Source organism: Drosophila serrata, unplaced genomic scaffold (assembly GCF_035046125.1).
Source record: "Drosophila serrata isolate PLE 108 unplaced genomic scaffold, ASM3504612v1 contig_245, whole genome shotgun sequence".
Classification (NCBI taxonomy): domain Eukaryota; kingdom Metazoa; phylum Arthropoda; class Insecta; order Diptera; family Drosophilidae; genus Drosophila; species Drosophila serrata.
Genome location: NW_028257143.1, coordinates 2,281,896 through 2,296,541, shown reverse-complemented (window position 1 = coordinate 2,296,541; position 14,646 = coordinate 2,281,896). Strand labels below are relative to the sequence as shown.

Genomic DNA, 14,646 nt, shown 5'->3' with positions numbered 1-14,646 from the left:
TCTTTTCATACATTCAGATAATTGTTTGGGCCTTTTCTTATTAACCTTATGTAATTTTAGAGCACACTTCAGATTGAGATATTAAAATAATACCAGACGAGGAAATCTAGCTACTTTCACCTTTCCTATGACTCTTGTGAATCTAAGAGCCTTGCAAACATATGAAGAGCCAAAGTATGCTCTATTTTATATTGAAAAAATGGATTAAATTTCATTAGACACCTTTTTAGGGCTTTTTATAATCTAGTTTTTACTGGAGCACTATTAAAAATATATGTATTATATATTTGATATATGAATTTACTTACTTTTAAGGTACTAAGGTATCATTGATCGAAATGATTTAGCTTCTTCCAGCTTTTCTTCTTCTAAGAGTCTTTCAAATTTCATTAGAATTTCAGAATTATTCCTCTTTAGTTGAAGGGTATACAAAAGTCGTTGCTAATGTTATATCTCCTATAACAGAGATCGAAAGAACCGATGAAGGATCGGCGAACTTGAACTTTCCACAACTTATTCCAGCTTAACAAGCATATGATGAGCCAACTTATTAAGAAAAACGAGGTATTTATGTAAGTGGCACACGATTGGGCTGCAAATAGCTGCCGGCAACATGAAACTTGCCACCGTGAGGCATCCCCTGATAGTTATTTTCCGATACTTTTTTTTCGATTCTCTCGAATTGGCGTTAAGTGCCGCAATTCGCTGCACTCCTCGGAGGGGGCCTTTGGCCTGTTGAAATGCCGTGACGACGTCACAAAGGCACCGCAAGGATAATAATCAGAAATGAGCGTAGGACACGGCGGGTCAGGACCTTCGACTGTCAAAACGGAATGCCAGGTAAACAATAAAGTGACGAAGGCTCGCAGGGACAACAAGGGGCAGACAACAAAGGAAACTCAAGTGCAAGGTGCTCGCAGGACTGTAAATACTATCCTTTGCACTTCGGGAAATTCCCAGTTTAAGTGGCCGCTGCCCAACACGCTAGCCACTCGCAGTCGTCGTTGCCTGTTAAGGCCAAACAAATTGGCCTGCACCTTGCCACCGAAAGCGGCAACAGCAACAAGTATGTAAGTCAACGTGATGGGTTCGTGTTTTTAAGAGAGTTCCCTGTCAAGGGCCAAAGAGAAAACGGCGGCGAAAGAGTGAGAAGCGATCTACAGTTGTGGATCGTAAGTGGCCCGGCATGTAAACAATTCAGGTGATAAGCCGGCAATGAACTTTGGAAAAGTGTGCTGAAATAAGAAATTGGTAAGAAATATTAGCTATAACAATAAATTAATGTAAAGCAATAATATTGTATGATATATTTGACTTCAGAGGAATACTTGATTTAAAACCATATTAAAAATAGTCGTAGAAAAACGTGTCTTCAATTTTATAATTAAAATAGTTAATAAACAACATTATGTATATTTATTTAGTATTATATTTATTTGATTTTTAATAAATATTAATAATTAAAATAAATTGTAAGATACATTTATATAAATATATTTGCCTATATGTATGTTATACTTACAGAGTTATTATATGGGTTTGGATATGAACTCAATGACATAACTGCAACTAGTTTTTTTTATAACATTCAAACATTAATATATTAATATTAATTAATATTAACATAAAACATTTAAACGGTATTACGAACTAGGAATTCTTCAAAATTCTTTAGTTATATTTAAAACAAAAATTTTTTTCTTAGTTTAAGAATCATTCAATATATGCACCCTAAAATTAGTATATACTCAAACAGACATTCGACTTGCCACTTTGAACTAGTTGAACTTTATTAGCCGTCTTAATAAAATATCTTAAAATGTAAAAAGGTTGCATATTCCATATTTATTTTAATAATAATAAAAAAATTACATTTTCTGGGATATCTTAATTTTATATTAGCACTTGTACTTACATTTTCAAAAATTTTGTATTTTTATGACAAGTGTATTAATTGCAAGAGACTGTAATCCAAAAAATGTTCTTTAACAACTCACCGATCACAGATCCCTTTTCGTATAGATCACCTAGATCAATAAAATCCCGAGGTGTTATATTTCTCGGAAGGCCAATGAATGCCACTTCCTCCTCCGCCACGGCAAACGATTGAATGCGATCGAATGCGATCCACAGCGAACGACGCGACGTTCGGTTCGAGCCGGCGAGCAGCCGAAGTGCAGCGCGATCAGTTCGTGTTTGTTGGTCGTTTGCGTAGGACGCAAGATATGCGCCGGTTGCGGTTCCGAGTGCTGTGCAGTGCAGTGTAAATTCTAGATGATAGTGCGTTCGAATAGTGTTCGAATTGTGGTGCATCCAAGCCGCTGGCGATAGTTTATGTGCCATTAAAGGCGAAACGGCAATTATGCGATAAGAGCTGCAAATAAATAAGTGAATGCTGCAGCTTGGGGCACGCCATTTCCGAGTTTGCCAGCATCGAATGATCGAAAGTCTTCTGGCGAATGGCTTCTTTTTTTGAGTTGAGTTCTTCGCCCCTCGCCGAGGATACGAAAATAGCAGCCGCGGAAAAATGTTTGCCTGTCGCTGAGCAGGAAAGTGGGAAATGTGTCTGAAACAAAAATAAAATTAAACGCCGCAAAAATGCTAAAGTAGAAAAAGAAGTCTACGCTAAATAGAGCAAAATTAAAGTGAAAAAATCGCAAGAGCAAATGCATGCGTAGAAAGTGTACAAAAATCGAGCGGAAATCGTTAATGAGCGAGAAGAAAGAAATAATACGAAACTACAATCTGTGGCAGTGCGTATAAAAAATAGAAGATTATGAATGAAAGTGCTATCGTTGCAATAAAAGCAGAGTTAAATAATTAAAAGCAGTTCCAAGTTCAAAGTCGAACGGAATAAAATGTGTTTTTAGTGTTCTTTCGATTCGATTAAGTATGAAAATCAGTAAATTCACCAAGTGGCCCCTGTGCCTGGCCCTCATCCTGTTGGCCATCCATGGCCAGGCCAGGCGTCAGCGGAAGCGCCAGCCAGGACTCTCCAGTGCCAAGGAACTGAGCGAGTACAGCTCCTTGACCCTTCTCAACGAGACCTCCTCGGAGATGCAGCAGAGTGTAGTGTCCTGGACAGGAGCACGCATCCAGGTTAGCGACAAGCAAAAGAAGATGTCATCTCACTCGGCACGTCGTCATAAAACCAAGAGTGGCCTCCTGATTGAAAGTAACGTTGCCGATGTGGAATCCACCTCCGTGGAGTCTCTTGTCCCCAAGAAGAAGTCACCGCAGCGTCGTCGCAATGGAAAAATGCAGAAATCCGGAGGAGGAGGAGGCGGAGGTAAGTGCCAATAACTATAAAGGGGATCCTCTAAATATGGTCGTCTCTCTGATCGATTGTGCAGCACCAGAAGTTGCTCGCATTGCTCGCCTTCAGTTTCCTGGTCTTTGCCGGTCTCTGATCGCTGGTCTTTGGTCGTGTTTCTGCCATATTTGGCCGCTCAAGTTGAAAGAACTTTCATGTGAAAGTTGTGACAGCAGGAAGAGATTCTTTATTTTAGCCTCTGTGTAACTCTATATGTTATTACGTGAGAGGTCCAGTTATGGTCCGACAATGCAGCAGTGGTCTTTGGCTTGTCGTTAGTTGGAAAATGCTCTCTGACTTGGTTATGTGAACTTTGCCTATTAGGAGTAGGAATAGACAAAGCTGTGACCAACTTCCTCAACCTTTCTCTTTGATCTACAGTTGATATAATTCCTTGCTATTTTATAAAGATTCAAACATGTACTGCATTTGCATACACATTCTTCATCCTTGTGTCGTTAAACAAATTACATTTTCATCTTTTGTTCAACAATTGGTAAGGCAATTGGATTGACGAACACAAAGATGAATATCGATGAATAGAGAAACAATATGCGGCACATGTTCTCGAATGATAGATGTTCTCCAGAAAGTACGTAGTAACCCTTGGCAATTGTCCCCGAGCATGTGTGTGTGGGTTTGAGCACTCGAAGTGTTTGTTTTCCGAACACATGACCCCGAGAACCTCGGAGACCTGAGATCCGACGGAGGGAACAATAGCGCCAGAGCCTGGTGAGGTTGTCGCCATAATTGTGGTCGGATGCCGTAACTAGGCAGCGGCAACAATGGACGATTGTTAGGCAGCTCGTCCGTGTAGAGAGCCCCTGGAGAGGATAATTGATGGAGCCATGCGTATCGCCTTTGGGAATGCCTCCTCACGCGCTAATAGGAACATATGTTTCCAGAGGCGAGGAAACGCAGGCCAAGAACCCACACACATGGTCAGAAGAAAAAAGGGTTTATTAAAATATTTTCCAGTCTGCTATGGTTATAAACCTTAAGTGGCTTACTATGTCCACGGTCGTAAAAAATTTGTTTTGTGGAAGCCAACAAAAGGCGTAACAGATTGGGTTCTGCTTCCAAGTTGCATGTGGAAATGTTTGGTTTGCGTTTTTATTTTAAGCTGTCGTATGATAATAAGTTCTTAATGCCAATGATTAGCCAAAAAAGATAAGGGTAATAAGATATAAATATATCGCATTTATGATTTTGTGATGTTTCTTTAATACCCAATTCAATATAAAAACATGGATTGAAATGTATGGATTTGAAACTCCATTATAAATGCAACATTTTTCTTAGGTTTTCTGATAAAAACTATGAAGCTTGAACCAAACTCACTTGAACAACTCAAATGACACCAGTTTCTGGTTAACTTTTTTTGAACAAGTGGTCAGTTGAGCGATTTCCTGATGCCATAATAATTGCAAATCAATTCGAAATCATTCAATTGTAAATAGATTCAATGAAACACTTTTCAACGCCCAAAGCCTTGAAGACATAAACGCGAATTGATCGGGCAAATTACGGCTGATTATTTGGAGTAAAGTCGCATTTATAACGTCCAAATGCGGCGATTGGCATTAATTGATTGATTGATTGGATTGTTTGGATTAGAGAAGGAGAGAAAACGAAAGTTTCCCAATGGCGAAATGGGTCACGGATACAGCTACACGACCACCAGATACAAAGATACGAATCTATTGACCCGCGCTTGCATTTCCGTTGAGTTTGTCCCGCCGCAGCGTTTCCCAATCAGGCGCACAGATACACGCACTTTATCAGCTCATTAAGTATCTTGTGGATACATTCTTTTCGCTGGTAGCCGTAACTTATGGCCAACTCATATCCAGCCGCTGTTTGCTTTGCTCCGTCGATCGAAAAGTATGTTTGGGAAATGCATTCTTCATTGATTTTCCCCCGCTTTCGTTGGTTTTGTTTGTTTCTTGTTAACTGCATTACACAATGCCCGGAGATGAAAAGCGCACTTCAGCGTTCTCCAGCCTTCCTTCAGTGGCTGCTGATGCCTCTGGAAATTTAGATTTGTGGGAAAATGCTCAGTTGTCGGCCTGTTGGCCGTTGTCATTGAGTTTTATTTGTTTTTAATTTTTTATTGACATGTGAAGTTCGTAAAAGTTGAGTGAACTCTTACGGTTGATTTCCCAGTGCCTCCGAATGCAGCGTGAAAAGCAAAAGTATATTACACTTGAGTGACCAAAAAAGATACATTTTTTTGTGGAGATTTAATATTCATCATTTATGGTGGAACTAATGCATCTAACAGATTAGACGGACATCTATTTTATAGATTTTAACGAGGTGCTAAGATTGAGGAATTTTGAAACAAAATTTCTCGAATTCTTTGTCCATGATCTACGATTCATCTCGTATCCCGTGTGAGCTTTGCAACTCGGACCTGTTTATCGCTTATAAAACAACCATTCTCACCTGGTTTCGGTTCTCGCCTTCATCTCATTGCCCTTTGTTGTGATAATTTATTTAAATGCATTTTATAGATCGACTGGGTAACACCTGGCCGGGGCAATAATTTGCGTTGTCTTAACGGAAATGCTCAAAATGATGGATGCACCAGACAGCTGGTTAAAAATGTGCAACAGTTGAGAGTTCGCCCTACACTGAGGGAAAAGTCCGCCCCTTTCAAACCGAGCACATGTCAAAAACTTTGAGCAGCGATGGGAAAAACAATTGTTGGACTCATTAAATGCAAACAAAAGACCGTGGAGCATTGTTCATGTTCTTCGGGTAATTTGATATCGAAACCCAATATGTCTTTCAAATAATTCTGCCAAAGCCTTTTGAAGTAATCGGGCACTCCGGCAGCATTAAACTAAAGTTGGAGACCATTAAAATATTTTTATAGACCACAAAACGGAACACACAGAGGCCAAGAAGCCCTGAAACTTCCCATGTAAACAACGCACAAATAACGCACTGGGATCGGGCGGGAGTTTGTAAACAAACAGATTGGTGGACCAAAACAAAAGGAACTTTAGCACCGAACCCAGCTGACCGGCAGACGCCACAAATGATCGATGGAATTTCCTCACCCGACATCATCGTCAGCGAAACAAAGCGATTCGGAGTTTACACAAATGGGAACATTACTCTCCCGGAGCTTTTTTGAAGCTGGATGCTGGGAGAGTTCCGGAACAACATCTCAAGATCTCGCGTTCCCCAAGGTACTTTGAAGTGGACTACCCTCCTGTCCACTCAGTCCCTCGTGTTGGCATTTGGCCATAAATTAATGTTATAGACCAAGTTTTGATAAGACTTTGACGCCGTCTGAGCGGCGACGACGACCCCAAACAATGACCCGGGGAATAACAGCAACAACTGGAACTTGGGGGCAACTTGGATGCAGGCCACCGGAACACATAACGGGTCAGCGGCTCTTGAGGAGCAGTCACCTATTTGCACTATGGGCAAAAGTTCGATTAATGCGGATAAATATAAATGCAATTTATGTCTTATACAATTTAAGTCTTCAAATAGAGCGTTAATGCTGTATTTAATTATTATCAAATCTTTGAAGAATATCCTATATGGATTGTAAGAATTTGTTATGTTCTGTTGTTAAAAATGTATTTTATATAAAGTTAAAACTAATGGTAAGAGGGTAGGAAGCTTCAAAAAGCCAGTTTGTTTAAAATATATATATTAAAAAAAAAAGGTTATATTAAAAACCCACAAAGATCTTATCCAAGAAACAGAAAACTAATAAATAGTCTTGGAATTAAAGCTGTTTCTATGTCACGTCCTCCTTCGTATCTGTGTCCAAACCTGGCCAATTTCTACTTGTTTGCCACTAGACCCTATTGGGAATTATAGTGCAATATCATGCAATAAATGCATTATTGCAGCAAAAGACCTCTGACTTTTAATTTGTACTCAAATTTCAAAATGTGATACTTAAAATGTGGTACATATTTTTTTTATGAAATTCCTATTTGCTTAACAAAAATATATACAATTTTTTACCCACAAAAACCACTTTCGTACCCACTGTTTGATGGTGGGTCAGGGGACCAGAACACGACATGGGTTCTACGGGGAGTGTATAACAAATTCGAAGCTCGTTAGTGCAGACACTTGAGATAAGAAGTCGAAGATGGTCGAGCGAATAAATTGTTTCTAGTCTTCAGATTTTTGTTGTTTCCCCAAAAAATGTGGGTCAGTTTCAAAGAGAGCTGTAAAGGAAACAGTAGTAGGTTGCACAGTCTTGACCAAGTTCCCCAGATGGCTAATGATGTTACAGTTTATATATTTTAAGCAAAAGTGCATCAATAATTTTCATAAATTTAAGTCCAAGCTAAATGTAAAAAAAAAACTGGTGAAATATTGGATTAAAAGTAACAAAGTTTTGTAGAAATTAATCTGGCCCCTCAACAAAAGCAAACTAAAGTAATATTTATTAATTGTAATAATATACTTTTGGTAATTCGATCATATCACTTTGTGTTTTTTGGAAATCATTTTTTCACAGCTCGATTAAATTTAAACTAAAATTTAATGAAGACAAATATATTTAAACAATTGAATAAAATCCTTAGAAGAAGATTTCATAAAATGTTGGAAATATGTGTCTCATTATCCTAAATATAAGCAAAATATACAATTTCTTACTAACAACAATATATATTCCAATATGTTAAAGAACTTAATCTTGATGAAAATGTCTTTGCTCTGACAGTGTTTTATTAACACTATTACTTCCCTGAAAAAACCATTAAATACCTTTCTTACCCAACTGAACCGTACTAGAGAGTATGTATACTCGACTGATCATCAGTTCTCCCTTTGTGATATCTTGTAACCTCCTTGGAGAACGCTCTGTGTCTTTATCAGGCGGTTTGTCACTTTTACCGAGACTGATAAATGATCGTTGATCGAATGCCACGACAACTGTCATTGAACTTCATTGATAAATGCCTTTGAAAAGCGACAGGAAAGACACTGCCCGCTTGGAAAGTATCTGTTTGCGATGCAAGTGATAAGCTAAACACATATACGTTATCCCCCCGAAAACTTACCCGTATCGGGTTTCCATGGTCTACCTGTGTGCCCTCGTCGCCAAGGCGTCGAAAAGAATGACCCTAAATCGTGGCCAATATATCAATAACATGCCCTCACTTGTCATCACTTCCTCCCGCACATCAAAACACACATTTTTTCTCCTAAGAACTTGGGCAGAGATGAAACGCTTTCCATTTCTCAGAAGGGAAATGCGTGCTTTCTTTTGCCGGAATCTCTTCAGAACGGAACAGAGGAGAAAACACTTGAAGAAGTTGTGTAAATATTACAGAGTCTAAATCGAGTGAGCTTTCGAAGCATTAAACTAATTATGCTTTATATTACTGTTGATTAAAGTTCTAATTCCTTGAAATTGCTTTAATTTAAAATCTTCATTCTTTTCGCTTTTAATTTATCTTGTAAGTAATTAAATTGATAGGTAATAAAATGATATGGGATATTTAATGGGAAACTATTCAATCGAATTAATTGAATATAATAGCTTCCAGAGGTCACTCTAACGCCTCTGGTAGTTCCAATCAAGTATGTAATTATTTGTCAAGGATGCTTAAAGCAAATCTATCCGGAAAAGGACAATTGACAACGCTCCACCCAGACGTCTGCCACGGGCATCTTTTGTTGCATCTTTAGCGTCACTTGTCTGCCGCTCTTGCCATTTACCAATCAGCAACAGCTCTTCGCCAATCTATTTTGGATCCGGCGGCTCATCCGTCACCAGTCCGTGCTGAGATGCTGGAAATAATGGATGTCTGAGGAGGGGAAATGCTGAGAGACAGCTGCCGAAACGTGCCTCCAAACATGAGTCACGCATAGAGTGTGGAAATCTTGGAACTTCGAAGGGGATACCACCTGAAAATTGCTGTTACGCCCACTTGGAATTTCGACAAACCGTTTGCCGCTTTTCGCTTGAGTAATGGGAAAATGCCTCGAAAATGGCTTTTGCACCAAAACCAAGACGGGAAGAGAGAAAACTAATGAAATGACAAACAAATTGTCTGCAGACACGCGTTGCCAACACGATCCATCCCGGAGGATCAGGTTCTGGTTTAAGTTTGGGTTCGGGTTCAAGTTTGCGGCTGTCGACTGCCGCTGGCGGCTCTTCAATTGACTTACAGCCTCTGACAGCTAGCAGGAATTGAAACATTTTGGCACTGCCATTGATTAGTGTTCTAAATAACGCGGCCAGGTGAGGTGATCATTGAGAAATTGACAGGACGCATGCAAAGTTGCGGTTGAATCGAATTGGATCCGATCCCAGACTTCTCGGGATCGGATTGGGATCGGGATCAGAGAAGGCAAACCGATTCTCCTCGACACGACACCTGACAAATTGCTTAATTAAAGCCATCTGAAGGCTATTTGTTGCCGAAACCAGTTATTGACATGTCTTTAATGACCATTCGAGTTTACTTTAAATTATTTCGATTTTGTTTTTCTTCCATTTCTTACTCAGGTTGGAATTTCATCATTTTTTGCGGTTTCCTAGCATCCTTGAAATAATATATATGAGCTTTCGCTAAGCTAATGGACAATATAAAGATGCCAATCAGTCAGTTTTGGGCTTTAAAGTGACATAAAGCTATTATTTATAAGCTAAGAGATTATTTGTTTAGACTTCAGACTGTAAAGATTTCCCATAATTTTATAAGTCACTTTAAGTTTCCTTCAATTTCTTTATATTTAATCTAATGTTTTCCACTTTTATAGTCACTAAATCGCTACTATATTTGACTTGCAATTTGCTTAATCAAAAATGTTAGTTTCATAAACAACTTCGCATTGGCTTAATAGTTACTCTAAGCTGAGTTTGGAAATTTCTCAAGTCTTTTCGCATTCAACTCGGGAGATAATTCCACTAAAGCTTGTTCAATAAAATCGTTAATTGCCACTCAAATAGCTACATTTTTTGTGACGCGACGCGACACAGGATAAAGGCTTATCAAATGCCACTAACAGCCAGATGAGGAAAAGCCGGAGTCGAAACTGGTTAGATGAGTGGAGACGTCGACCAGGCGATAAAAATTTGTAGTCAAAATGAGAGATACGAATCGTCAACAGCGTCAGGCGACATGCGACGTAAACAAGCAAAATTAATGCAATTTCTTCAATGTATGAACAATTAACCAGCTCTCCGAATGGAAGCGGAAGGGGCACAATTGGCCAACTTGGTTCGGTGGCCAAAACGGCGGCGCCATCAAATGATTCAAGCGGCGCCTCCAGCTCGATCGTGGGTTGACTTCCCAGCGACTTCGTCGGCGCCTTTTTACAACCAAAACTAACACGCTTACGGACCATGTGCTAATTAAATAGTTTACAAGTCAACTCTGATTGCCAGGAAGGTTGGCAGCCCGGTTTTGGCCAACGCCAAGCTCCGCCAAAGATTTATTGAAGCCTGGCCAAAACAAAAAAAACTTTAAGTCGGGCGGGCGGGCCAATGCTTTTATAACAAACCCGGGCGGGACAGCTCTTTCGGTGGCTAAATGATTTGTTTATTGCCGATCGTGTACAGCGTGTGCCATTAATGGCTGCCATTTCGCATTAAGAGTCGTCGGTGATGCAGATGACCGGGCGACCCAGTTAATGTTGACTTAACTGCCGGTTAACTCGTTAAAAAAGTAAACAAAAAAACAAGACATTAAACACGCTCGTAAAGGTAATACTATTACGATTGTGCTGCAGGATATGCTCGTGTTCATGGAGAATAAAATTGCCAAAACAACTTTGTTTTCAAAGGAAGGAATAATTTGATAGGAAATAAGATGTCAAAGAAGTAATTCAATATGTTTTATTGGTATTTATGCTACTACGCAAAGTGATTAGATTACAGATTAAATATAACCAAGACATCTTTGTTTAATCAAAATCACTAATAGCTAAGGATACTATAATAATATGACGTCATATTTAATTAAAATAATACTTATAGATAGCTTCCCGTTTCCCCTTTCTGTTGCTCATAAAAATTCCGCAACTCCAAATCACTTCAACTTCCTGTGGTTTCCCTTTTTTCTGCAATTTGCTTTTCTCTTGGCTCATCCGCAGACATAATCTCAGTCTGTCTAGACAGACGAGCATGTCGACGAGGCGGCTTTTCTGCGATGAGGTGACTCAGACTTTATAAATTTAATTATGACATTACTTATTATGCGACTCTTGCCTCGTAGCACTGCCTGCGACTGCATGTGGCAGCAGGAAAAATAAAGGCAATCCAAGTTATTTATAAAATCTGACAGCTGATGACAAATTAACAGGCGGCTGGAAAAAAATATATCTGAAAGTGAGTCCCGAAAAACCTCCAGACCCAAAGTGTGGGCGACTCGTGTCTCTGCGAGGGGCTTTGGCCAGATATCGAGTATCACAAAGCTCAGCCCAGAGCCACTCAGGCGTAACTAATGAGTGCGATATGAAAGGAGATCCCCAAAACCCCCGAAACCCCAAACCGAACCGAGGAAATCTCTTTTGCGCATGCGCAGCATTCGGAGCAGTGTTGGTTAACTCTGTGGCACTCTGTGGACAAACATTGACTCGAAGGCAAAAGCCGAAATGCATTTCGAGTGATTGGCAAACACGGACGACCATTTGTCCCCTTTCCCATCTAATGGTCTCAGTGCTTTTCTGGCTAATGGCCAAATGGGAATTTCGACGCCTTTTCGTGCGCTTTTCGTGCTTTGATTGCAAGTGCCCGATAAGAGTGTTTTTTTGACTCGTAAATCGTGATAATTATCGAAGCACAAGTGCAGCAACGAGGGTCGCCGAACATTTTCATGGCTTCGTGGTGCTTATTAAATTATTAAATGCACCGCTACACGAAAAGATTTCGCTGCCAGCTTACACAATTCCGATTCTTGATAAGATAAGCCCAAAAGTCAGTCTTTTGGGCGCTTAATTAAGAACTTGAAGCCTAACGACTGGCTGTAGTTGACCTTTGATTCTCTGAAGCAATTGGAAAATTGTTGATTATTTTTAAATTGATTGTATGTCTCTTATATGTTACTATTTCAAGCGAATATAATATTATTGCTTAATTTATGTTTTTATCCATTAGAAGTATTGTTACTAATCCAAAGAGAACATAGCTTACCTCGGCACATCACTTCCCAAAAGAATAATCTTCTAAGATCGTTATGGATGCATATTTAAGAATTAGATCCAAACGCAATGCGTTAAATTCAACACTTATTTGGGAATTTCACACTCAAAGCTTGAAAAGCCTTTGGTTCCTGGTAAGCAGTTTTCTTTCCTTTCGCAGCCAAGATGAACCCAAACATCCGCTAAAAGAACTTTTCCCCGATGGGGCAGGTGACAATTTCCGTCATACTTGTATTTTACGATACTCTATGGGTGGTTTCTTAGTTCTGGGTTCTGGGAGGGGGCGGTACTGGTTTTGAGGTACTTGAAAAATTAATGTACCCGGTCGGTGTTGGCAGCCGAACGCTTGACTTGTCCCCGGAGGTTCGGGAAAATGCATAGACAAATGTCAAATATTTATTGAAAATAAACAAAACCGGCTAACAAATAAACAAACCAACAAACAAGGCGACGACGACGTCGGCGAGACGGGCCGGCGAGTTGCGTCAACAGATTTCCGAGAAAAGAAATAAAATGAAGGAGCGAAGAGCATGGGCATCAAACTGACCAGAACTGAAGACGTTTTGGACATGCTTCAGTGCAGCGCAGCTTTGGCTAAAAGCCGGGCAACAGTGGGAACCGAATGGGCCAAGACTGGAATGGAGCTGCGGATGGATGGATGGATCTGCTGGGTTCTTATGGGGGGGCCCCGTCAGTGGGTGCTTCAAGAGCGAAGGAACACATGCTCCGTCCACCATAGCACCACAGTTGTCTCCTCCTCCAGGTGGCTACCGGCTTTTCCCGACGACGACCACGACGACGACGTGTTCGAGTGGCATCCAGTCCGCGTTCTCGGATCCATGTTCGCCATGTCTGGAGCTCTGTTCGAGTTGTGTTTTGAAAAAAAATATTTATCCATGCCTGGTCTGGCCTGGCCGCTGATCGCGATGATGATGTTCATGCTGCTCCGCGGGACAATGTGGTCGATGACTCCGCTGGGTTATGCAAGTAATGCTTGATTTGGTATTGAAGACTGGTAGCTGCCACTCACTCAACTCTGTCGTTTTGTATTGTTTGAATGAGTCACACAGCTGCAGGAGCGATGTGTGGGAGATGCATTTGAACTTTGAATACTTTGACCACTGAGTGATTATAATTTGAGTATAATCAGTATTAAATACAATACAAATACATGAACAAGTGGTTCCTCCTCTTCAATTAAAATTACTTGACTGCGAGATCCTACATCCAGTTGTGATTTGAGTTCTTGTCAAGAGTTTTTCGGACAGAAAGCTACCAAAAGCCACTATTTAAACTAAAGTCTTCAGTTAGTTTGCAATTTTCAAAATTGGATTAATTGGAAGTCACTGTGAAAGAAGGTTGAACATCCTTCGATTCGTTGCAAAATCCAAGCTAGCATCTGCCACATTTCATCCGTATCGATGTGGCGCACACAGTACGGAAATATTTGCACTATTTTTGGTCTGGTTTGCCGGGAACTTGGCTATCTTGGCCAAGTCGGATGCCCTGCTTGTTTGCCTTGTGGCCAATTATGCACACAAACACACAGCTGGAGGTAAAAATTACAGAGGAGTGGGGCATCCCCCGACTCCAACTCCATTTCAATGGCCAGCTGCTTATTAAGTCGTTGGATCTGTGCTCCAACTTCAAAGATTGCAATGGGAATGAACCTCCACCGATTGCGGTTCAGGGATTGATGGAATGGACAAGCTGCTGTTAAGGTAATCTCTAGTTAGTCGGCAATCGAAGTGCTTCCTGTCGAAGGAGCATGATTCTCTCATCCAATCATTTTTATTCTTCTCTGCCTCTTTTGCATAAATAAATTGCGTTCCGCTTGTATGAAAATAATGATTTCCAGTAGCCGAAAAATTTAATTTAAATTCAATAAGGGAGTGGAAAGCCCAAAAGGGGCGAAACATCTCTCCTCGGTTGGGTGACGAAACCAAATTTTATGCATTTCAGCGGGGAGCTACCGAAGACCGAAAAGGAAGGGTGATTGCTGGGATGACTTGGCGGATGACTCGGAATGGAAGGCAATCAAAATGTTGGCCATAAATAGGCTCCTCTGGAGAAGAAGACTCTTTGACTCTGCGCAACTTTTCGGCCAACGGCTCAATTACCAAAATGGCTTTAAAATTAATGGAATATTCGTATAAGCATTAACCAAAGAAACCATAAAATAACCAGGGACT

General features: G+C 40.3%; 1 protein-coding gene across 1 annotated transcript in view; it reads left to right on the top strand.

Moving 5' to 3' along the window:
* The first annotated feature begins 2,783 nt into the window (after positions 1 to 2,783).
* The window catches only part of wb (wing blister), a 65,465-nt gene continuing 53,602 nt past the window's right edge, over positions 2,784 to 14,646 (top strand). The window contains 1 exon segment of the mRNA XM_086832193.1: positions 2,784 to 3,289. Within this exon segment, the coding sequence (XP_086688319.1) occupies positions 2,893 to 3,289 (397 nt within the window). The 5' untranslated portion in view covers positions 2,784 to 2,892.